The sequence below is a fragment of the Salvelinus alpinus genome, chromosome 14 (genome assembly GCF_045679555.1).
Source record: "Salvelinus alpinus chromosome 14, SLU_Salpinus.1, whole genome shotgun sequence".
Classification (NCBI taxonomy): Eukaryota; Metazoa; Chordata; class Actinopteri; order Salmoniformes; family Salmonidae; genus Salvelinus; species Salvelinus alpinus.
Window position 1 is genome coordinate 49,460,186 of NC_092099.1, and position 26,476 is coordinate 49,486,661.

The 26,476-nt window shown below is 42.8% G+C and overlaps 1 protein-coding gene and 1 pseudogene across 8 annotated transcripts in view; one reads left to right on the top strand and one right to left on the bottom strand.

The window, feature by feature from the left end:
* Positions 1 to 26,476, top strand: part of LOC139539012 (rho GTPase-activating protein 15-like) — a 157,654-nt gene that overhangs the window by 78,208 nt on the left and 52,970 nt on the right. For 4 of the 8 annotated variants that reach the window (XM_071341672.1, XM_071341670.1, XM_071341671.1 and 1 more), the window contains one exon: positions 26,117 to 26,291. In XM_071341672.1, the coding sequence (XP_071197773.1) occupies positions 26,117 to 26,291 (175 nt within the window). Of the gene's footprint in view, positions 1 to 8,369; positions 8,405 to 24,883; positions 25,028 to 25,726; positions 25,915 to 26,116; positions 26,292 to 26,476 lie in introns of those variants that run through there. The other 4 variants (XM_071341674.1, XM_071341675.1, XM_071341673.1 and 1 more) reach the window with 3 other exon arrangements.
* LOC139539203 (ADP-ribosylhydrolase ARH1 pseudogene) lies at positions 20,629 to 23,450 on the bottom strand (annotated as a pseudogene).

Consider the following 26,476-nt stretch of genomic DNA (forward strand, 5'->3'; position numbering starts at 1 on the left):
TACCCAAACTAAATTATCTATCTATCTATCTATCTATCTATCTATCTATCTATCTATCTATCTATCTATCTATCTATCTATCTATCTATCTATCTATCTATCTGAGAGTACAAAACATTAAGAACACCTGCTCTTTCCATGACATAGACTGACCAGGTGAATCCAGGTGAAAGCTATGATCCCTTATTGATGTCACTTGTTAAATCCACTTCAATCAGTATATATGAAGGGGAGAACACAGGTTAAATAAGGATATTTAAGCCCTGGGAAAAATTGAGACATGGATTGTGTATGTGTGCCATTCAGAGTGTGAATGGGCAAAACAAAATATTTAAGTGCCTGTGAACAGGGTATGGTAGTAGGTGACAGGCACACTGGTTTGTGTCAAGAACTGCAATGCTGCTGGGCTTTTCATGCTCAACAGTTTCCAGTGTGCATCAAGAATCCACCACCCAAAGGACATCCAGCCAGCTTGACACAAATGTGGGAAGCAATGGAGTCAACATGGGCCAGCATCCCTGTGGAACGTTTTTGACACCTTGTAGAGTCCATGCCCCAACGAACTGAGGCTGTTCTGAGGGAAAAAGAAGGGGTGCAACTCAATATTAGCAAGGTGTCCCTAATGTTTTGTACACTCAGTGTACACTGTATGTATATACACTACCATTCAACAGTTTGGGGCCACTTAGAAATGTCCTTGTTTTTTAAAGAATAGCACATTTGTTGTCCATTAAAATAACATCAAGTTGATCAGAAATACAGTGTAGAAATTGTTAATGTTGTAAATGACTATTGTAGCTGGAAATGGCAGATTTTTAGGCGTACAGAGGCGTATAGGCGTACAGAGGCCCATTATCAGCAACCATCACTCCTGTGTTCCAATGGCACGTTGTGTTAGCTAATCAAAGTTTATAATTATAAAAGGCTAATTGATCATTAGAAAACCCTTTTGCAATTATGTTAGCACAGCTGAAAACTGTTGTGGTGATTAAAGAAGCAAAAAAACTGGCCGCCTTTAGACTAGTTGAGTATCTTGAGCATCAGCATTTGTGGGTTCGATTACAGGCTCAAAATGTCCAGAAACAAATAACTTTCTTCTGAAACTCGTCAGTCTATTCTTCTTCTGAGAAATGAAGGCAATTCCATGCGAGAAATTGCCAAGAAACTGAAGATCTCGTACAACACTGAGTACTACTCCCTTCACAGAACAGAGCAAACTGGCACTAACCAGGATAGAAAGAGGAGTGGGAGGCCCCGGTGCACAACTGAGCAAGAGAACAAGTACATTAGAGTGTCTAGTTTGAGAAACAGATGCCTCACAAGTCCTCAACTGGCAGCTTCATTAAATAGTACCCGCAAAACACCAGTCTCAACGTCAACAGTGAAGAGGCGGCTCCGGTATGCTGGCCTTCTAGGCAGTGTATACACATTAAAATACAAAATCTAATCAAATCAAAGTTTATTTGTCACGTGTGCCGAATACAACAGGTGTAGACCTTACAGTGAAATGCTTACTTACAGGCTCTAAGCAATAGTGCAAAAAATGTATTAGGTGAACAATAGGTAGGTAAAGAAATAAAACAACAGTAAAAAGACAGGCTATATACAGTAGCGAGTTAAACACAGTCATGGGAAGCAAAAATAAAACAGCACAAATCACCCGGAGAATCAGTTACATTCCTCCACAAATAAGTCTCTAATCAATACTTGAAATTACCTGAACGGCACCAGAACATCAAGATTAAGCATTACGTTGCATTAATTAAAACTAAAAGCAGATTTACCTAACTCGGTGGAGACCGTAGGAACCTCAACAGTTAACCAATTCTGTGAACGGGTTAGGCATCTCCGGTGTCTATACTTCAATAGCAAAGTTAGATAAGACAGAGGTTTATGAAGTAGGGCCTTGTAAACAAAAAGGAAGTCATGCAGAGATCTGAGGGTCTTTAGTGAAGTCCAGCCAACATTTTGATAATGGATGCGGTGATGATTTATTAAAACTGTCACCTGTAACAAAACTAAACGAAGGGCACTATGGTAGATGGCTTCCAAAGGTTTAAGAGGAGTACCAGCTGCACTTTGATAAATAATATCACCATAATCAAGAACAGATAAAAAATTGACTGAATAATCTGCCTCCTACTGCTTAGAGAAAGACACAATCTGTTTCTGTACAAAAAGCCAACTCTAAATCTTAGCTTCTTAACCAGCTCATCTATATGTTTTTTAAACATCAAAACCATATCAATCCAAATGCCTCAGTATTTATATGCAGGAACACGTTCGATTGGAGAACCATCTAATGACTGAACATGTAGTTCATCTGAAACCTTCTCATGTATTTTGTTTTGCCCACATGTTTTAAATCAGCAAGTGATTCCTGCATAGCTCTGAATCTGACTGTAGTTTTGACACAGCCAGATCAACAGTCGGGGAAATAGCATACATAATACTATCATCCGCATAAAAAAAAAAAATATATATAAATCGTGAAGAGAATAGGTCCCAAAATCAACCCCTGTGGTACACCTTTATGTACTTAAAGAAATTCAGACTGAACCCCATCCATCACGATGTCCTGAGTTCTGTCACTAAGATAATCATGAAACTATGTACAGGCGTCAGAGCTCAGGCCGATCGAGAAAAACATATTCAATAAAATAGCCTGATAAACAGTATCAAAAGCTTTTGACAGGTCCACAAACATAGCAGCACATTTCATTTTAGTGTCAACAGCATTGACAAGATCATTAACAACTAAAGTGGTTGCTGTAATAGTGCTCTGCCCATCCCTAAACCCTGACTGGTTTACATTTCTCAGATAAAAAGAGCAAAGTTGTACATTTACCAAGGATTCAAGAATCTTAGCTAGACAAGAAAACCTTGAAATGGGGTTGATAATGATTAAGATCACTACTATCCCCGTCCGTATGGAGTGGCAGCACAAGAGATGATTTTCATACTTTTGGAATATGTCCTGATAACAATGTTAAATGAAAAAATGTGGGTTATTGAGCCAACAGTGATGCTACACACTTAACAGAGATGGCCAATGAGAGAGGAGGCTGGTTCAGGGTCGTCTGTTGTTAGATTGTAATACAGAACACCAAGCATTATGGAAACAGATGACCTGTCTCCAAACCTGAAGGCATTGGCTACATTGAGGACTTGAGGATGCACACCACTGATCAGAACAGGAAAAATGACCACATTCTTTCCACACATGTGAATACGTTTAACCTACTACTTATTTTGATTGGAATATATGGAGCTCACAGATGCCTGCACCACCAACAAGGTGACCTTGATAGAAGGCCAGTTTTAGTGTTCAGCGTGGCTCAGTGTGGTTCTATAGCTTCTGGCACTTTTTCAGCCCATCAAACAGGAAGTGCTCTCCTGGGAGCCACAGTTACCCCAAAGGCAGACACAGAGCTCTCCTTCCATTTGACTACCCCCCTTCTGTCCTGTCCTGTCCATACGCTGTGGTTTTACTACCCCCCTCATGTCCTTTCCATACACTGCGGGAATGTCCTAAACGTGACTTTGGAGGCCGGAATTTAGACTGAGAGAGAGAGCTGTTTTCCATCTGTTTTCACAGCTCATGATATGGTCAGGAACAAATGAGTTTTCCCATTGAAGATGGAGGGTGTTTTTGGTTATTAGCTAGTTGGTTTAAACACCTTCAGTACAGGATCAAATAGACTCCAATGACCTGCCTATGAGGAGAGACAGTATTACATCACATGATATTATTGGAGCCATTCCATAACAGAGCACAGAGCTCACAACTACGTAAAGGGCTTATCATTTTCCCAGTTCTGTCTTCAGTCCTGCCATAAAAAGACAAGCCATTTATCTATCAAAAATTAGGTTAGTTGAATGGATCTTGAGAGATACAGTCCAGGCATACATGATTCCAAGAGATGGAGATACAGTCCACATATTCATGAGGCCAAGAGATAGAGAGATGCTGTACACATATACGTACATGATGCCAAGAGATGGAGATACAGTCCACATATTCAAGATACAGTACCAGTCAAAAGTTTGGACACACCTACTCATTCAAGGGATTCTCTTTATTTTTACTAATTTCTACATTGTAGAATAATAGTGAAGACATCAAAACTATGAAATAACACATATTGAAAAAAGAAAAAAAAGTGTTAAACAAATAAAGAATATATTTTATATTTGAGATTTTTCAAAGTTGCCATCCTTTTCCTTGATGACAGCTTTGCACACTCTTGGCATTCTCTCAACCAGCTTCATGAGGTAGTCACCTGGAATGCATTTCAATTAACAGATGTGCCTTGTTAAGTTAATTTGTGGAATTTATTTCCTTCTTAATGCGTTTGAGACAATCAATTGTGTTGTGACAAGGTAGGGGTGTTATACAGAAGATAGACATATTTGGTAAAAGACCAAGTCTATATTATGGCAAGAACAGCTCAAATAAGCAAAGAGAAACGACAATCCATCATCACTTTAAGACATGAAGCTCAGTCAATATGGAAAATTTAATGAGGACCGCCACAGGAAAGGAAGACCCAGATTTACTGTACCTCTGATGCAGAGGATTAATTCATTAGAGTTACCAGCCTCAGAAATTGCTGCCCAAATAAATGCTTCACAGAGTTCAAGTAACAGACACATCTCAACATCAACTGTTCAGAGGAGACTGTGTGAATCAGGCCTCATGGCTGCACAGAAACAACTACTAAAGGACACCAATAAGAAGAATAGACTTGCTTGGGCCAAGAAACACGAGCAATGGACATTAGACCGGTGGAAATGTGTCCTTTGGTTAATGCTAACTCATAAAATCTAGGAACTCTGGTGGATCAAAGGTTTAATGCTGACTCATAAAATCTAGGAACCATGGGGAATCAAAGGTTTAATGCTGACTCATAAAATCTAGGAACCCTGCTGAATCAAAGATTTAATGCTGACTCATAAAATCAAGGAACCCTGCTGAATCAAAGGTTTAATGCTGACTCATAAAATCTAGGAACCCTGGTGAATCAAAAATTTAATGCTGACTCATAAAATCGAGGAACCCTGGGGAAACTAGGAACCCTATGAAACCATGTGCATTTAAAACGCAAGGTGTGCTTTGATTCTGGGCACACTGGCCTCAGCTATTTCTACAGAGCTTTTGATCTCTGAAGCAGACACTGCACTCTGGTAGGAGCCATGTCCTGTCCATGTCAACGTACATCAAGGCCTCCACACACAGCTTCAATTACAGTCTGACTCTGGGTCAGTGTTTAACGAGACCCCTTGCTATGAGTCTGTATACCCCTGCTGGGCTACCTATGACTACCGCCTTCTCCCAATTGAGTGATATGCTCCTGAGTTATGTGGGTCCATTTCCGGATCAGAGGTATTATGGGCGTCCCATGGTCCCCTTCTGGCTCAGGTATCTAATAGCTCCTATGAGAAATAGAGATCTGCAGTAGTGGGTGGTGGTGTTAATGCTTGTATCTAGCAGCACATCAGGAATCAATAGCAAATAAATACTAGAGGATAGTACATTTCCACTGCACTGTCACTGCCTTAGAACCAGTAACAATAAAAAATCCTACAACAATTTTCCATGAATGATTCAAAATGTTTCTATGGCACGATTCACAACTTTGTTATCACTCATTTTTTATTCCCCAGCAATTTTTTGTGGGTTCTTTGATCCCTGCTTGGACTGATTTTCTGATGAGTCTGTTTGTATGACCGCACGGTGTGCCAAACAGGACTACTTCAAAACCGTATGAGCCCCTCTGGTTCCAGCTCACACTCCCTCCCCCTGATTATCCTCATTGAGGGTCATGACTACATCCTGATGTGTAGAGATGTAGAGATGTGTCTGTGGTGGCTGTGACAGAATCAGGTCCTTTCTGCTGAGAGGAGAGTCCCCACCCTCTACTCTACACCCACAGTGACAGAGGAGAGTCCCCACCCTCCAGACCACAACCACAGCGACAGAGAAGAGTCCCCACCCTCCAGACCACACCCACAGCGACAGAGGAGAGTCCATACCCTCCAGACCACACCCAAAATGGCACAGGAGAGTCCCCACACTATGCACTACACCTACAGTGACAGAGGAGAGTCCTCAGAGTTCATTGCTAGAGACTAGTTGCATTGTAATTATGCTGTATTTCTGTTTCTCTGTTTCTCTCTACCATTCTCCATCTCTCTGTCTCTCTGTCTCTCTGTCTCTCTGTCTCTCTCTCTCTCTCTCTCTCTCTCTCTCTCTCTCTCTCTCTCTCTCTCTCTCTCTCTCTCTCTCTCTCCCATTCTCCATCTCTATCTCTTTCTCTCGCTAGTTCTCTTTCTCTCGCTAGTTCTCTCTCTCTTTCTCCTATTCTCTATCTCTCGCTCTCCATCTCTCTCGCTCTCGCTTTCTCTCGCTTTCTCTCCCATTCCCCATCTATCTCTCGCTATCCATCTCTCTCTCTCTTTCTCTCTCTCTCTCTCTCTCTCTCTCTCTCTCTCTTTTTCTCACTCTTGCTCTCTCTCCATCTATCTACAGTGCCTTGCAAAAGTATTCATCCCCCTTGGCTTTTCCCCCCTATTTTGTTGCATTACAACCTGTAATTTAAATGGATTTGTATTTGTATTTAATGTAATGGACATACACAAAGTAGTCCAAATTGTGGAAGTAAAATTGAAAAAATAACTTGTAAAAAAAAAAATGGAACAAATTTAAAACTGAAAAGTGGTGCGTGCATATGTATTCACCCCCTTTGCTATGAAGCACCTAAATAAGATCTGGTGCAATCAATTACCATCAGAAGTCTCATAATTAGTTAAATAAAGTCCACCTGTGTGCAATCTAAGTGTCACATGATCTGTCACATGATCTCAGTATACATACACCTGTTCTGAAAGGTCCCAGAGTCTGCAACACCACTAAACAAGTGGCACCACCAAGCAAGCGGCACCAAGGAGCACTCCAAACAGGTAAAAGACTAAGTTGTGGAGAAGTACAGATCAGGGTTGGGTTATAAAAAACATCCCACGGAGCACCATTATTAAAAATGGAAAGAATATGGCACCACAACAAACCTGCCAAGAGAGGGCCGCCCACCAAAACTCACGGACCAGGCAAGGAGGGCTTTCATCAGAGAGGCAACAAAGAGACCAAAGATAACCCTGAAGGAGCTGCAAAGCTCCACAGCGGAGATTGGAGTATCTGTCCATAGGATCATTTCAAGCAGTACACGCCACCGAGCTGGGCTTTACGGAAGAGTGGCCAGAAAAAAGCCATTACTTAAAGAAAAAAATAAGCAAACATGTTTGGTGTTTGCCAGCAGGCATGTGGGAGACTCCCCAAACATATGGAAGAAGGTACTCTGGTCAGATGAGAATAAAATTTAGCTTTTTGGCCATCAAGGAAAACGCTATGTCTGGCACAAACCCAACACCTCTCATCACCCTGAAAACACCATCCACCCAGTGAAGCATGGTGGTGGCAGCATCATGCTGTGGGGACGTTTTTAATCGGCAGGGACTGGGAAACTGGTCAGAATTGAAGGCATGATGGATGTCGCTAAATACAGGGAAATTCTTGAGGGAAACCTGTTTGTCTTCCAGAGATTTAAGCTGGGACGGAGGTTCACCTTCCAGCAGGACAATGACCCTAAGCATACTGCTAAAGCAACACTTGAGTGGTTTAAGGGGAAACATTTAAATGTCTTGGAATGGCCTAGTCAAAGTCCAGACCTCAATCCAATTGAGAATCTGTGGTATGAGTTAAAGATTGCTGTACACCAGCAGAACCCATCCAACTTGCAGTTTTGCCTTGAAGAATGGGCAAAAATCCCAGTGGCTAGCTGTGCCAAGCTTCTGGAGACATACCCCAAGAGACTTGCAGCTGTAATTGCTGCAAAAGGTGGCTCTACAAAGTATTGATTTTGGGGGGGTGAATAGTTATGCACGCTCAAGTTTTTTTTTGTCTTATATTCCAGGTTGTAAGGCAACAAAATAGGAAAAATGCCAAGGGGGTGAATACTTTCGCAAGCCACTATATCTCTTGCTCTCTCTCTCTTTCCATCTATATGTTTCACTCTCTCTATCGCTCTCTCCAGCTCTCTCTCTTCCTTTTTTCAACTCTCTCTCCTGCTTTTTGCTCCTGATGTTTTTTCTCCTCATTCTCCAGGATTGCCTCATCCTCCTGTCTTTCTGATTGCAGCGAATCCAATTGGAGCGTGGGGGCTCCCCTCTTTCTCTCTCTGTGATCAAAGGGCCGTGGTGCTCGCTGCTCCAGGACGCAAGTCTCTCTGCCAAGCCACATTGTGTGTCTTTGAAACCGGGAAATGAAAGGAGAGATCGCATGGCTTACATCCAGGCATCACAGAGAATGTATCAAATTGGCTTTCTGAATGTTTTGGAGTTCAAAGGAGTAAGTCAAGTGTGGGAGGTTATAAAAAGTGCACACACAATGCTAATGGATGTTAGGTAAACTCACATGCACATGGGGAGGGCATGAGGTCACTGGGCCATCAAAGGACAGTAGGTCAATGAGTTATAAGTGGCGATTTGGGGACTGCTCAGCTCAACACACACGCGTTATCCTGTTGAGGTGATAAGCTGAAAGCAGTGGGAATCCCCTTTGGACACGATATGTCCCTGCACATTTGTATGAATCCCTATGAAGGTTTGTAGAACGCTTACGTTCACAAGCGTTCACGAGTCCCAGCACGCTTCGTGGGGTGTAGCTAGCCAATGGGATGAGCCGCGCGCTGTCGAGTCACTGATAAAGCCATCCATTCCCCTTTTGACACCGCTTGTTGCCATGGTTGTTTGTGCCCTGTAGGGGAGAGAGTAGAACATGTCATTGAGAATACCAGGGCTTGGCCAAAATGACACAAATCATTTTTCTTTGTTGAGGAAACGAGGGAAGAAGCAGCGCTGGAGAGAAGAAATGCTTTAAATCCATGCTGGTGTGAACATGTGGAAAATATTGTTGTCCTTCTGTTATTGGGGTGTGACTGTTTTCCACTGAATAATAATATGCTATTAAAAACTCCTGCTTTAGTCAAGATTCCCAAGCACCACAAAAAACTTTGCTATAGCTCCCAAGCTTTCACGCCTCTCCTCTCTTCCCTCTGTGAGCTCTTCTCATGTCTCTGTTTAAGAGATGTGCTCCCTGCCTCCCTGCCTATAAGTGAGATTAAAGAGATGGCATATTTATGCAGGTGCTGTTCCCCTGCTTTGTCTGACGAGCTAACACACAGCGGTGACATCAAGCCCAAACTCTCTCTCTCTATTTCTGACCTACATTTCATTTCAGAAAATTACACACATGGATCCTGGATCGTTTGTGTGTGTGTGTGTGTGTGTGTGTGTGTGTGTGTGTGTGTGTGTGTGTGTGTGTGTGTGTGTGTGTGTGTGTGTGTGTGTGTGTGTGGAGAGAGTAAAGAGGTGAGAGGCAAGTAAAATGAGCACAAAGACAAATTAAAGGAGGTAATTGTTTCCTGTGGGTGACCAATACTAATCGGTTTGTGTAAATGATATCCTAGCACGGACTTTGCTGATAACTTCTGTACTGAGGAAACATGTACTGACTGTGACTGTAATATGTGGTTGTCTCACCCAGCAATCTTAAAGATGAATGCACTTACTCTGAAAAAGAGCATCCGCTAAATGACTAAAATGTATTTGGTAGAACACTCTAGTGAGCTCGGAATTATGGTAACATTTTGGGCTATATCAACAAATGGTATGTAACCAGCCACAGAAAATGATAAGTAGAGATTATAGGTAGTAATATTATGATCATGTTCTTGAGGGTAAGATACTGTACCATGTTTTGATCCACAGTGTCACACAGTTTGAGTCTCGAATAATTTCAGAGCTTGTTATGACTTCCCTGTGCCAGTATCAATCAAGTTTCAATCAAGTTTATTTTATATAGCCCTTCGTACATCAGCTAATATCTCGAAGTGCTGTACAGAAACCCAGCCTAAAACCCCAAACAGCAAGTAATGCAGGTGTAGAAGCACGGTGGCTAGGATCCACCGCATACTGTAATCGCCCCACTACATACAGTACATACATAAAGTATAATCTTGTGAACTGGGATGTGTATGAGCTTTATTGTTGGGAAATGCCCCAATAGGAAGTTTCATGGCTTTATTGCTCTGAAAACATCCTTCTTCCCTAACGTTTCCCCTTCAGACCAAGCTCTGGTCCAATCATGGCAGACGAGGTCTCCGGCTGCCCACGACTGAAATCACAAACTTGATGTGTCTCTGTTGTGCGTGTCACTCATAATCTCTTAATCAGGCTCCCTTCTGTTGTTCTAAGTTGTGGGAATTCTCCATTGGAATGAAAGGGGTGCAGTCTCAGGACAAAGTTGACCAAAGAAAAGGCATGCCCCTCTTAAAGAATGTGATTTACTAAAATCATGTTTGCATGAACATACTCTAGGTCTGAAACGTTACTGTTGTATGGCCGATGGTAGCTGTGTTTTGAGACATTGCAGTCGTAGGTTTCTATTCTATTTCTCTTACAGGTTGGTGTACTCACACACTGATATGTTAGTGAAGGACAATGATACTAATGTACTTGAAAACTGCTAACGTGATGCTTGTACAAAGTGCACGGAGGGTTCCAGACCTTCCAGATTCCCAAATAGCGAGAGGAAGCCTAGCCTAGCCTAGCCCTGCTGCAAATGACTTACAACTTGGCCCTACTTTACCTTGCAGCTCTTAGGAAGAAGTTTTAAAGAGGAAGTTTAAGAGTCTGATTAAACTCTGAGACCTGGTTTGGGTTTGGGCGGTGGGTAGGCTGTGTGCGTAGCTAGCCAGCGTGTACAATGGCGTCTTGAAGTTCCCCCCGCCCCAGCAGGGTGGATTATAATTGGCATTGCCTGCTGTTTCTGACGGCCCAGCTACCATTTACGGTTCAAGGCATCATTAGCTGGCTGGGTCTCACAGAAGAGGAGTGAGTCCATGGAGACACTCGTTTTCATCACACACAAAAAAAACACGCTGAATAAAGCAAAAAGAATGTCTATACTTTTAGACATATTGGTCTTACACTACTACCATTGATGTTTTATTAGGTTTGGAAAGCTTGAAAGTAGAAAACATTGTAAACAAAAACAAGCCTGGAGGATCTTGGCATAAGGATATAGGGCTATACAGAATCTGCCATCATTACTAGCATGAAGCCGAGTATTATGCATGTCCAGGAATCATGTCTTTCATATAGTTCGTATATTTTCATTTATGGTCTCCCTTTATAAAAAACGGAACATTTAATCTGTTTTTCTGAATGTTCAACATACAAATAAATTCCCCTAAGGACTACAACATATTATCTGGGTTTTGATCTCAGCGTTGTCGAGGCAACTCTGCCAAATGAGATGACATTTTCAGATAGCCCCACTAAACATGCTACTCCTCTGTCCTCACATGACAGAGTACGAAGGGTACAGCCGCCAATGACTACTAGACATTTAAGTGCCTAACAAAACACCTTAAGGCAGCTAGGAGCCTAGATGGTTGACTAATTCAGGAGAGTTTCTGTTGACCTCTTGACCTCTGTTTGTTGATCAGTGTGTGACACACAGTCGTTTCTCTTAGATAACGTTTTGTCCTCCACTGTTGGTTTATGTAAATACTGTTCCCTCCCAAAGAGCTTTAAATGTTGTCAAATTGACTTTCATCACAGATAGGCTACAACATAGAATATGGAATTATAATACTAGAATGGACATGATTTTAACTTTCTTACACAGATAGGTATCACTGCAGAATGCTGTGGTAGTCATGCTGGTTAAGTGTTTCTTGAATTCTAAATACATATATATATAAATATATATATATATATATTTTATATCCTTTATTTAACTAGGCAAGTCAGTTAAGACACTGGGACAATTGTGCGCCACCCTATGGGACTCCCAATCACGGCCGGTTGTGATACAGCCTGGAATCAAACCAGGGTCTGTAGTGACGCCTTTTGCACTGAGATGTAGTGCATTAGACCACTATGCCACTCAGGAGCCCATTGACAGTGTCACCAGCAAAGCACCCCCACATAATTACACCTCCTCCTCCATGCTTCACGGTGGGAACCACATATGCAGAGATCATCTGTTCACCTACTCTGTGTCTCACAAAGATACGGAGGTTGGAACCAAAACAGACATTTGGACTGGTGTTTCTAGGCCCAAACAAGTATGTTCTTCTTATTGGTGTCCTTTAGTAGTGATTTCTTTGCAGCACTTGGACCATGGAAGGCCTGATTCACTCACTCTCCTCTGAAGTGTTGATGTTGAGGTGTGTCTGTTACTTGAGCTCTGTGAAGCATTTATTTGGGCTGCAATTTGTGAGGCTGGTAACTCTAATGAACTTATTCTCTGCAGCAGAGGTAACTCGGGGTCTTCCTTTCCTGTGGCGGTCCTCATGAGAGCCAGTTTCATCATAGCGCTTGATGGATTGACTGACCTTCATGTCTTAAAGTAATGATGGACTGTCGTTTCTCTTTGCTTATATGAGCTGTTCTTGCCATAACATGGACTTGGTATTTTTCCCAAAAAGGGCTATCTTCTGTATACCACCCCTACCTTGTCACAACACAACTGATTGGCTCAAACGCATTAAGAAGGAAAGAAATTCCACTATTTAACTATTAACAAGACGCACGTGATAATTGAAATGCATTCCAGGTGACGACCTCATGAAGCTGGTTGAGAGAATGCCAAGAGTGTGCAAAGCTGTCATCAAGGAAAAGGATGGCAACTTAGAAAAATCTCAAATCTCAAATATATTTTGATTTGTTTAACACTTTTTTGGTTACTACATGATTCCATGTGTTATTTCATAGTTTTGATGTCTTCACTATTATTCTACAATGTAGAAATTAGTAAAAATAAAGAAAAACCCTTGAATGAGTAGGTGTGTTCAAACTTTTCACTGGTACTGTATATATGGGGGTACCAGTACCAGATCATTGTGCAGGGGTAGGAGGTAATTGAGGGCTGTTCTTATGCACGACGCATATACCACAAACCCCGAGGTGCCTTATTGCTATTATAAACTGGTTACCAATGTAATTAGAGCAGTAAAAATAAATGTTTTGTCATACCCGTGGTATACGGACTGATATACCACAGCTTTCAGCCTATCAGCATTAAGAGCTCAAACCGCCAAGTTTATATATGTACATAAAGGCAGGGTTATGCTCTGTTTGCATGTCTCTGTTTGCGTGTCTCTGTTTGCGTGTGTCTGCATCCACAGTAAGTTTAGTCTGTACTTCTGTACTTCTCACTGGCTGACCAAAAGTATAATCCTTTTCCCTCCTCTGGCTTTGAACTACTTTGGATGAGGTGATTAGTTTTCGTTCCACTTCCCTCACCTCTCTCTTCCCGTCCAGGGCCTGTGACTCAGAGGAGAGGAGGGGAGGGAGACTCTGCTGTTTTTGGGGAGGGCTGATAATGGAGAGCTGATAATGTTGGTTCCTCTGGAAAACATGACCTTTAGTGGGCCAGAATTAGCCATGGAAAAGCTTTCAGGTGACATGGTCCAGAGCTAACAGGCTGTTTAGGGGGTGGGACAAAGGCCACTTGACCAAATATTAAAAGGCTTCAGAAGTACATTGACACAGGAAAAAACACCAATTTAATCTACACTGAGTGTACAAAACATTATGAACACCTGCTCTTTCTATGACATAGACTGACTAGGTGAAAACTATGATCCTTATTGATGTCACCTGTTAAATCCACTTCAAATCACTGTAGATGAAGGGGAGGAGACAGGTTAAAGAAAGATTTTTAAACCTTGATACAAATTAAACATGTATGTAACATGTATGTGTGCCATGGGCAACACAAACTATTTAAGTGCCTTTGAACAGGGAGCCAGGCGCACCGGTTTGTGTCAAGAACTGCAACGGTGCTGGGTTTTTCACACTCAACAGTTTCCCGTGTGTATCAAGAATGGTCCACCACCCAAAGGACATCCAGCCAACTTGACACAACTGTGGGAAGTGTTGGAGTCAACATGGGCCAGGATCCCTTTGGAACACTTTCAACATCTTGTGGAGCCATGCAGCGATAGATTGAGACTGTTCTGAGGGCAAAAGAGTATAGTAAATCATTGCAAACATATTTTCATCAAAGTACATAGTGTTCGTAGTTAGCGAGGGAGGGTTCAGTGTTCTTAGTAGTGAAACAAATCAAGCAAACCCAACAATTACGCTTGTGTCAAATCTTTGATTTAGTAGGACAAGGCTAGGAAGAGCCGTCCCAACCCTGAGTGATGTCAGGTGTGAACTGAGGCAGAGGTGATAGGGTTTGTGTCCGTCCCTAGGAGAGTACCTGGACATGAATAAACCATAGTGATCCTCAGCCGAGCTGTTACAGAGGGTAAACCTACTCATTTAAGTCATTTAGCAGACGCTCTTATCCAGAGCGACTTACAAATTGGAAAGTTCATACATATTCATCCTGGTCCCCCCGTGGGGAATGAACCCACAACCCTGGCGTTGCAAGCGCCATGCTCTACCAACTGAGCCACACGGGACCTACTCCCATTGGTCCTCGCTCTGCTCCTCAAATCCCTGCCCCAATGAAATATGAATAAGAAGTTATGTCAGTTTTTGTAGTTGGTACTGTACTGTAAGACCGAGGTGGTGAGGTGGTTGGGCTGGTGGGTACGTGATAATGGCTAACTTACTAGCTACATTATCTGTTGAAATGATTAAGGGGTAGTGTAGGTTCTATGGTAATGAACCAACCACATCAATCACATCAGATGTCAATCAGTCCAACTGCTTCATAATAATGGAAACAGCGCTGTTTCTTCTTCTGATAAATCAGGGCATTAACATTGTAGTAACATTTACATAATAGTTTACTTTTACGGTCATCTGGCTTCTTCTGGTTTTATTACAATACACAGAAACACTAGCCATGTTACTAGTCCTACACTGATAATGATAAACTAAAGGTCTTATGGCCTGCACTGTATCGATGATGTGATGGTATCTATTGTCTGACTCTTTTTAAAGCAACCAAATAAACATTATATTTGTTTTTGCTAATGGAGTAAACATTTTGAAATAGGCTGAACTATGCCAACAGTAAACCGCATAACTATCCAGTATGCTAAGTCACTCGATATTGTAGACACATTACAGTATATGCTGAATCATACTACGATCCAAATATGTTCCTTCTGTTTGATCTGGGACATGCAATTACTTTTTTGTTGGAAAGTGAAGATTGCAAATGTCATGATAAAAATAATATGGTGGCAATCATTTCCACTCTGCCTCACTGACATTCTCTTACATCCCATCTCTGTAAGCCTGCAACTATAGGCCTTCTGACCAATTTGTATTTGCATTACCAACCATGGTCATATACAGAGAGAAAGACAACTTCTTCAATCTCCACTGCCTCAAATGTCAATGTTATGCCCTAGCTCTTGTTAGATATACTGTAGGCCAAACTGTAACTTCTGAGTAGGCCAACCTGTAACTTGCGGGTAGGCCAAACTGTAACTTGCGGGTAGGCCAAACTGTAACTTGCGGGTAGTCCAAACTGTAACTTGCGGGTTAGAGATAAAAGTTTGACAGTGGGAGAGGAGTCAGAATGACATACTCTACTGGGGAATGTGTCGGCTATTAGAGGGCCTGACGCTGTGGTGACTGATAAAGACCGGCAGTGCTGTGTTGTGTTAGAACCAATCAGGAGGAAGACTAAGGCACAGAGCTCTAGGAAACACGGGTTGCTGTTGACATACATGTCTCCTCACTATCTCTTAACTGACACCTTCCTTGTTGGGGTTATGATTTCACTCAGTGCAAATACACTCCAACTACCAATCTACCCACAGATTCAGTCAGGTTACAGTCATGAGCTTCACTGGTGATTCTTTTTTTCCACACACAATTTAGGGAAATCTGATAAATATGAAAGTTTAAATCGAAAAGACTGAGAACACCGCTCCTAACTCTGTTACTCTGCACAGATGGTGATGTTGTATATGGTCTGCCCCATCCTGTGTGATGTTGTATATGGTCTGCCCCATCCTGTGTGATGTTGTATATGGTCTGCCCCATCCTGTGTGATGTTGTATATGGTCTGCCCCATCCTGTTTGATGTTGTATATGGTCTGCCCCATCCTGTGTGATGTTGTATATGGTCTGCCCCATCCTGTGTGATGTTGTATATGGTCTGCCCCATCCTGTGTGATGTTGTATATGGTCTGCCCCATCCTGTGTGATGTTGTATATGGTCTGCCCCATCCTGTGTGATGTTGTATATGGTCTGCCCCATCCTGTGTGATGTTGTATATGGTCTGCCCCATCCTGTTTGATGTTGTATATGGTCTGCCCCATCCTGTGTGATGTTGTATATGGTCTGCCCCATCCTGTGTGATGTTGTATATGGTCTGCCCCATCCTGTTTGATGTTGTATATGGTCTGCCCCATCCTGTGTGATGTTGTATATGGTCTGCCCCATCCTGTGTGATGTTGTATATGGTCTGCCCCATCCTGTGTGATGTTGTATATGGTCTGCCCCATCCTGTGTGATGTTGTATATGGTCTGCCCCATCCTGTTTGATGTTGTATATGGTCTGCCCCATCCTGTTTGATGTTGTATATGGTCTGCCCCATCCTGTTTGATGTTGTATATGGTCTGCCCCATCCTGTTTGATGTTGTATATGGTCTGCCCCATCCTGTTTGATGTTGTATATGGTCTGCCCCATCCTGTGTGATGTTGTATATGGTCTGCCCCATCCTGTTTGATGTTGTATATGGTCTGCCCCATCCTGTGTGATGTTGTATATGGTCTGCCCCATCCTGTTTGATGTTGTATATGGTCTGCCCCATCCTGTGTGATGTTGTATATGGTCTGCCCCATCCTGTGTGATGTTGTATATGGTCTGCCCCATCCTGTGTGATGTTGTATATGGTCTGCCCCATCCTGTTTGATGTTGTATATGGTCTGCCCCATCCTGTGTGATGTTGTATATGGTCTGCCCCATCCTGTGTGATGTTGTATATGGTCTGCCCCATCCTGTGTGATGTTGTATATGGTCTGCCCCATCCTGTGTGATGTTGTATATGGTCTGCCCCATCCTGTGTGATGTTGTATATGGTCTGCCCCATCCTGTGTGATGTTGTATATGGTCTGCCCCATCCTGTGTGATGTTGTATATGGTCTGCCCCATCCTGTGTGATGTTGTATATGGTCTGCCCCATCCTGTGTGATGTTGTATATGGTCTGCCCCATCCTGTGTGATGTTGTATATGGTCTGCCCCATCCTGTGTGATGTTGTATATGGTCTGCACCATCCTGTTTGATGTTGTATATGGTCTGCCCCATCCTGTTTGATGTTGTATATGGTCTGCCCCATCCTGTGTGATGTTGTATATGGTCTGCCCCATCCTGTTTGATGTTGTATATGGTCTGCCCCATCCTGTGTGATGTTGTATATGGTCTGCCCCATCCTGTGTGATGTTGTATATGGTCTGCCCCATCCTGTGTGATGTTGTATATGGTCTGCCCCATCCTGTGTGATGTTGTATATGGTCTGCCCCATCCTGTGTGATGTTGTATATGGTCTGCCCCATCCTGTGTGATGTTGTATATGGTCTGCCCCATCCTGTGTGATGTTGTATATGGTCTGCCCCATCCTGTGTGATGTTGTATATGGTCTGCCCCATCCTGTTTGATGTTGTATATGGTCTGCCCCATCCTGTTTGATGTTGTATATGGTCTGCCCCATCCTGTGTGATGTTGTATATGGTCTGCCCCATCCTGTTTGATGTTGTATATGGTCTGCCCCATCCTGTGTGATGTTGTATATGGTCTGCCCCATCCTGTGTGATGTTGTATATGGTCTGCCCCATCCTGTTTGATGTTGTATATGGTCTGCCCCATCCTGTTTGATGTTGTATATGGTCTGCCCCATCCTGTGTGATGTTGTATATGGTCTGCCCCATCCTGTGTGATGTTGTATATGGTCTGCCCCATCCTGTTTGATGTTGTATATGGTCTGCCCCATCCTGTGTGATGTTGTATATGGTCTGCCCCATCCTGTTTGATGTTGTATATGGTCTGCCCCATCCTGTGTGATGTTGTATATGGTCTGCCCCATCCTGTGTGATGTTGTATATGGTCTGCCCCATCCTGTTTGATGTTGTATATGGTCTGCCCCATCCTGTTTGATGTTGTATATGGTCTGCCCCATCCTGTTTGATGTTGTATATGGTCTGCCCCATCCTGTTTGATGTTGTATATGGTCTGCCCCATCCTGTTTGATGTTGTATATGGTCTGCCCCATCCTGTTTGATGTTGTATATGGTCTGCCCCATCCTGTTTGATGTTGTATATGGTCTGCCCCATCCTGTTTGATGTTGTATATGGTCTGCCCCATCCTGTTTGATGTTGTATATGGTCTGCCCCATCCCCAGCAGATGGTGATGGCTGTTTGATGTTGTATATGGTCTGCCCCATCCTGTGTGATGTTGTATATGGTCTGCCCCATCCCCAGCAGATGGTGATGGCTGTTTGATGTTGTATATGGTCTGCCCCATCCTGTTTGATGTTGTATATGGTCTGCCCCATCCTGTTTGATGTTGTATATGGTCTGCCCCATCCTGTGTGATGTTGTATATGGTCTGCCCCATCCTGTTTGATGTTGTATATGGTCTGCCCCATCCTGTTTGATGTTGTATATGGTCTGCCCCATCCCCAGCAGTTGTTGACAGCTTGTCCTGGAGAGCTTGTTGCTACTTGTTAGTCACCCTTTGACCTCCTTTATGGAGCTTGCTCTTTATTGTTCACCTGAATACCGCCAATAGCAGGTGATTATGACACACCACGTCCTCATAACCTAAAGACAATCGACCAGAGCATACTACCTCTGCAGTGTCAGTAACAGTATTACATTAAATAAAACTTCTCATATTTACTGTGAGCCTGTCACTCGTCTCCTCCCTGTTTTGAGTTGAGGAGTATGTCTCCTGTGTGTTCTGGTGTTCTGTGTGTTCTGTGTGATCTGTGTCTCCTGTGTGTTCTGTGTCTCCTGTGTGTTCTGGTGTTCTGTCCATTAAACAGAGCTGGAGGTGGAAGAGCTTCCAATTACAGCAGCCAGCAGGACTCACACAGCCCACAACCATCACTGGAATGTGAACAGGCAGCTCCAGACATGTTGGGTTAAACACAGCCTGCCAAGCTAGGGGGAGGTGGAGGTGTTGGGAGGATGTGTGTGTGTGTGTGTGTGTGTGTGTGTGTGTGTGTGTGTGTGTGTGTGTGTGTGTGTGTGTGTGTGTGTGTGTGTGTGTGTGTGTGTGTGTGTGTGTGTGTGTGTGTGTGTGTGTGTGTGTGTGTGTGTGTGTGTGTGTGTGTGTGTGTGCGTGCGTGCATGCCTGTCTACGTGTGTGTCTACGTGTGTGTTTACATGTTTGTGTGTCTACGTCAGAAATGACAAAATACTCTACGAATGAACCCATAATGGTAAGGTGTGTGTTTTTGACATGAAATTCGGTTGAACATTTCTGAGGTTGTCTATCCAGTTTGTCTTCAAAAATAAGACTAACACCTTAACAATGATTCTCATTTTTCCATGACATAGGCAGTAGTGGTGTGTGGGTAAAATCACTGGGGAAGTCTGAAAAAAAGCCATGTTACAACCTATGTGTTGTGATAATTGCGTTGTTTGCTCTACAAACTGGCTTCCCTTGACACTTTTTTTTGGTGTGCCAGGACCATTCACAGTTGATCTCACTCAGTTTAGATCAATGCTGATTGGCTAATATTTTATACTTTTTTTATCAGGGGGGCCCAAATGCTCGCTGGCTTCCCTTGAATTCTACACTACGGGCAGCAACAATGTCATACTCTTTTTGACCAAACAGCATCAGATAGATGGCCTACACATACAGAGACAGAGGGGGCGCTGTTTCGCTCGCTCGGATGCTTTCTCCAGTGAGATACATTTAGCCTGTGGCAAATTGAAAGAAAATTATGAAACACATAGAGATGAAAGATACATTATTTTATGTATTTAAACTGGGAAGCCTGGCTTCCCTTGGTATCCAGGAATACACGCCACTGGACATAGGCTACTCTTAAGTTATCAGCAGACAGGAAAACGTACTTCAAGTTCCAAAGCAGCCATTTTCCTCTCAATAGCAAATACTTTCTGGGTAACAATTAAATACCCTACTGTGATTGTTTTCAATTAAAATGGTCAAGAATAAACAAAAAATGCTTCTTAGCAAAGATCAATTTCTCAAGCAAGAATTTTGCTAGTGGTGTTTGGGAGTGAGGAGGGGAAAACTGAAAACTAGCAGGACAAAACTCCATCCCACCAATAAAGGCGGAAATTTTAGGTGGTCTTTACAAACTGCACTTACATTAAAAGGGCATTATCATAATCTTCTCAATTTCACAGTAATATTCCAACCTCATAGTGTGGAAATATACTTTGAGAGAGAGAGAGATTTGTTTAGTCACACTGCCACCCTCTGGTCACCACTGTACTTGCAGTCTTCATGTTGAAGATGTACACAATAACATCAGTCTAATAGCTTAAATACTACAACATTAGCACAACAACTGTAGCATTATGTATGTTAGTGATGGATTGATTCTAGGCTGGAAATGTATTTGTTTATTGCCATAAGTGAAAATGTTTGAGCAAATTCTGTAGATGCTAATGGCTCTATATGTGGTCAGTAGTTGGACTGCAGCTTGAGATAATCACTATTCTCTTACTAACATTTACACATCCAGTCATATTCTTTAAAACAAATAAAATTAAAATCAAGGGATGAAAAAATGTAAGCATTAAAATGTTTTAAAGTAGCTGAAATTACTAATCAACTGCAGGAAATCTAATGGAGTTGACCATCTATTGGTTTACTTTGCATCACTCTTTCTCAGTACCAAGAGGGTTTCCCCTGAGCTCATACAGCTTCTGCCCAAGCCTGGCCAGCCTGTCACGGTACTCCAGCCTATGATATTTGCTCTCTGGCACCCCTCTGAACCCAAACAGCACGCCCCACCAGGCAGCAGCGATCGCGGACGTGGAGTCGCTGTACCCACCGTGGAAGAAGCCGTGATTGGCCAACTCAACCCAGGAGTCGCCTGCCTTTTGGAGGGCGTCGTACGCTATCATGGGAGCATTGTGCCCACTGGCACCACATACCCCCTGGAAGCTCACCTCCCTATAGAAACACTGCCTGTCCTTCACTCTGTCGCGCTCTGGGAACTGGGGTTTGCTCTTCCCATTCCGTATGCCTCTCTTTTCCAAATATGCTCTCCACTGAGTCCCAAAGTAGTCCCTGGTAGTTAGAAAATGTTGTGTAAACAAACGGGACAATCTCATAGGAATATGTCACATTGGGCCTGTGGGGTGGTGGTGGGTCAAACGCCCACTCTCCACACTGACTGCTGTCAGCATGTGCTCCTCCTCAAGTGCAGGCCAATACACATGGCCCTCACGGCTGCCCCACACCCTCCACCCTTCCTGCAGAAGGAATCTTAATGCCCCTGTCAGTTCTCCATATGTGCCTGGCAACGCTGTCAATACAGCGGAGAGGGAGTATAATTCTTGCATTGAAGGGAGATCAACATGTTTGTTTAAGTGTGCCGTGCCCCAGCGTGCAGAAACATTGACACTCCTTTGGGTGTCCTGTTTACATTGTGACAACAAGACATGACACGCAACAGAAAAAAACACAGTGCATTTATGACTCTCTACAGTGCCTTTGGAAGGTAATCAGACCCCTTGACTTTTTTTCACATTTTATTAGGTTACAGCCTTCTCCTAAAATTGATTCAATTGTTATTTCCCCCTTATCAATCTACATACAATACCCCATAATGACAAAGCAAAACGTTTTTTAGACATTTTAGCAAATATGTTAAAATTAAAAAACAGAAATATCACATTTACATAAGTATTCAGACCCTTTACTCAGTACTTTGTTGAAGCGCCTTTGGCAGCGATTACAGCCTTGAGTCTTCTTGGGTATGATGCTACAAGCTTGGCACACCTGTATTTGAAGAGTTTCTCTAATCCTTCTCTGAAGATCCTCTCAAGCTCTGTCAGGTTGGATGGGGAGCGTTGCTGCACAGCTATTTTCATGTCTCTCCAGAAATGTTCGATCAGGTTCAAGTCCGGACTTGAACCCGCCAAGCGTTGTCTTGGCTGTGTACTTAGGGTCATTGTCCTGTTGGAAGATGAACCTTCGCCCCAGTCTGAGGTCCTGAGCGCTCTGGAGCAGGTTTTCATCAAGGATTTCTCTGTACTTTGCTCCGTTCATCTTTGCCTCGTTCCTGACTAGTCTTCCAGTCCCTGCTGCTGAAAAACATCCCCACAGCATGATGCTTCCACCACCATTCTTCACCGTAGGGATGGTGCCAGGTGTCCTTCAGACGTTTCCCTTGGCATTCAGGCCAAAGAGTTCTTGGTTTCATCAGACCAGAGAATCTTGTTTCTCATGGTCTGAGAGTCTTTAGGTGCCTTTTGGCAAACTCCAAGTGGGCTGTAATGTGCCTTTTAATAAGGAGTAGCTTCTGTCGAGCCACTCTACCATAAAGGCCTGATTGTTTGAGTGCTGCAGAGATGGTTGTCCATCTGGAAGGTTTTCCCATCTCCACAGAGGAACTCCAGAGCTCTGTCAGAGTGAACATCAGGTTCTTGGTCACCTCCCTGACCAAGGCCCTTCTCCCCCAATTGCTCAGTTTGGCTGGGCAGCCAGCTCTAGGAAGAGTCTTGGTGGTTCCAAACTTCTTCCATTTAAGAATGATGGAGGCCACTGTGTTCTTGGAGACCTTAAATGCTGCACACATTTTTTGGTACCCTTCCCCAGATCTGTGCCTCGACACAATCCTGTCTTGGAGCTCTACAGACAATTCCTTCGACCTCATGGCTTGGTTTTTGCTCTGACATGCACTGTCAACTGTGGGACCTTGTATAGACAGGTGTGTGTCTTTCCAAATCATATCCAATCAATTGAATTTACGACAGTTGGACTCCAATTAAGTTGTAGAAAAATCTCAAGGATGATCAATGGAAACAGGATGCACCTGACCTCAATTTCGTGTCTCATAGCAAAGAGTCTGAATACTTCAGTTTTTGCTTTGTCTTTATTGGGTATTGTGTTTAGATTGCTGAGGATTTATATTTATTTAATCAATTTTAGAAAAAGGCTGTAACGCAACAAAATGTGTAAAAAGTCAAGGGGTTGTAATATTTTCTGACTGCACTGAACCTGCTGCTCTTCCATCCATGTCTTCCATGCTTACAATTTACTTCTCCACCAGGACTCGATACAGCACAGGGAGGGACGCCCTCTCTCCCTCCACCACCTTGACCAGGACTCGATACAGCACAGGGAGGGACGCCCTCTCCCCCTCCACCACCTTGACCAGGACTTCAGCTGTAGTCAAGTGCATGAGTGTCATCACTAATCGGGAACTCTTTGGCATCCAGCTTCTCTAGACTTCCTATCTTCTGCACTTCCTCATGGATGAGCGCTCCATCATTCTCAAATGTCTCCTGCTCCACTCAGCACCTCTGTTCCAGGGGAACCTCCTCTGAAATGTTGACATCTGGTTGGAATGACGGTTGTAGTGGTGGTGGTGTTCAATTACTTCCGTTAAAGATTGCATTATATCATTGACTAATTGAATGTTGCTTTGCAAGGAAAAAATACCTATACATTTAAAATACAGAAAAAAACTTCACAATACCTTTTAGGCTGTTAAGATGAGATAAGGATACACTGTCCCGTATGTGAATCACTGAACCATTCATGGTCAATTCGGGGAGACACAACGTTACAGGATGTTAAGGTATGAATCTATTGTGTAGAATTACAGAACACACAATACAAGTGGAGCTCGTGCTGTCAATGGCTCCCTTGGACTGGTGGTGGATCTTAGAGACGTTTGTTCCCTTCATGTGATTCTATACCTTAGATTTTGCCTTCTCAGTCTCCACCGTTTCTCAGCTCCATACAAGGCAACAAGGCTTTCACATGAGTTATGACAAACACTTCCTGGTTTGAAGACCAATGGGATTGCGATTGTGAAATTGCAATTGCCCCATCTGCTGGAGGTAAATGGGAAATTCATTGCTCTTTGACGAATGTACACTTTACTCACGGTCTATTCCCCACTTTATATGCCATATAAAACCTTTACAGGTTGTTGTGTTAACGCTGGACCAAGGATGGTACCCATGAACACCACCGTTTGAATTGTTCAGGAAAATAGCTAGTTGTTCATTAAAAAAGTCTCTCAGGGGTGAATCACACCCAGACCACAAGAAAACCCCAATGATGCCATTTCCTGATTCCAACCAATGTCATCAACAAACAATTGTTTTGGGGCTCAGTAACTCTTTTGATAATGTTACCAAGTTATTTTACATCTTTTGGGAAATATCTTGATGTTGAGTATAAACCATTCATATTGTGTGTATATATTGGTAATGGAAGAATGCTGCTCCCTTGCGAAAACAATCTGTAAAAGATCACTGTAACCAAATGGAATTTAAATTAAGACAACATTAACTGTAGTGCAACTCAGACATCTACCATTAACTTTCAAATTGCACTTTTGGCAAGGGAGATGTTTTGGAACAAGCTGTTACTAAAAACATGCTGAAAAACCTACTCGTACACCAACACTCTGCTGCAGGAGGGAGTTCATTCTGATCTACCTTGTTCTCAGATTGTGTGATGGACAGATCTCACACATCTACGAGTGTTATCAATGTGTATTCAGTTCTGAAGTTGAAGTTTCAGTCAGACTAATTCTGTGCAAGTGGCGTCTTTCAGGAAGTGGGGACCCGGGCCTGCGACGCGTAACACCCGTTCCCATCAACTGAGGAGCAGCAGTGAAAGACTTGGTGGTTTGACTACACCACGTGATGAAACCTACTTCCTCTCATTGTAAAACTTGCACTCTTTCTCTCTATCTCTTTTCTTTTTGTGATCTGAGGCTGATTGATTCGATAGAAAGATGGCGGGGACGAGGTAAGAAAGACAGAATTCTAGTGTGTTTTGGATGGAGTGGTTTTGAAAAATGAAGGATGCTGTCATTTTTGTTTAATCATTCTTAAAAGTATTTGGAGTTTTAGTGGGGGGGTCATTGGTGCCTTATAGAGATGTAACACCTAAGCAATGGCATCAGGTGCCTGGGCCCTTACTTACTATATGCAGTTAGTCGGTGGATAGTTGTTGATACGTGTGTTATTCTTGAGTATTATAGTCCTGAATTGTTATAACATAGTATATGGTGTTCTACATGCAGTTAAAACAGGACAGAAGTAGAATTGGTGGTTTCACCAAAATTTAAATTTTTTGTCTCTTTTCTTTTCTTTTTCTGAAGCTTAGTATTTTTCTAACTTGTTAAACTCACTCACAATCTACAAATCTGTGATATCAATACAACTGCATCCCCTATCCTGTCTTTCAATTGATTTTTCTGCACTGTAAGTCTTTACAACATAAGCCTCATAACAATATCACAGTTTGTATTACTATGGTCATGTTTACGGAATTGTTTGTGTTGTAATCAACGATGCAGAGAGATGTTAGGGTCTATGCAAACCATCAGTATTACACAGCTGTTGACGTCTTAATCTGTTCACTTATTTTGGGTGTGGAGGTTGAGATTTGCTTCCTGTTGTGAGACACTTTGTGCAACGTCTCAAAAAAAACGCACATTAGTTTAAAACCCAACACTGAACTACTATGTGACCTTGCTGGATGAGCCTTGGTATTTAGATCGAATGATACTTTTATCAATGGGTAGATTGTTTATTATTAGCAAGAATCACAAATTTGAGCAGACTGAGTTTTTTCCTTCTCATTGACAAAGACATTGCAGCAAGAAGGTGATGAGACAACCACTACGGAAAGTAAGGTTAAAGTCCTCAAGCTTAGACTACACTTCTCGCCGTGTCTGCCCTTAAATGTTCCTAAAAACAGCGCTTTAACAGCCTTCTGTGAAGCATTTTACATCCATTGATTCATTAGAAATCGTATCAATCGGAAAATACTTATTTTTGAACAATTTATTAATCTGAACATCCGACTTGTGTTTCTCCTCCTTTTGACCAGAATCACCAATCTTCAGAGCGTAGGGAAACAGCCGCCTCTGATTCTTCCCCACCAGGTGACCGGAGCGGCACCTGGTACGGTCCAGATGCGCATCAAGACCTCTCAGAGCAGCGGGGATCGCCTGAGTCAAACCAAGTCCATGGTCCTGCAGGACCCTGACTTGCCTCCCAGACCTGTAAGTATAGGACATGTGCACATAGAGATGCATACACACAAACATACACAGACACACACACACACACACACACACACACACACACACACACACACACACACACACACACACACACACACACACACACACACACACACACACACACACACACACACACAGACACACTCACACACTCACACACACAC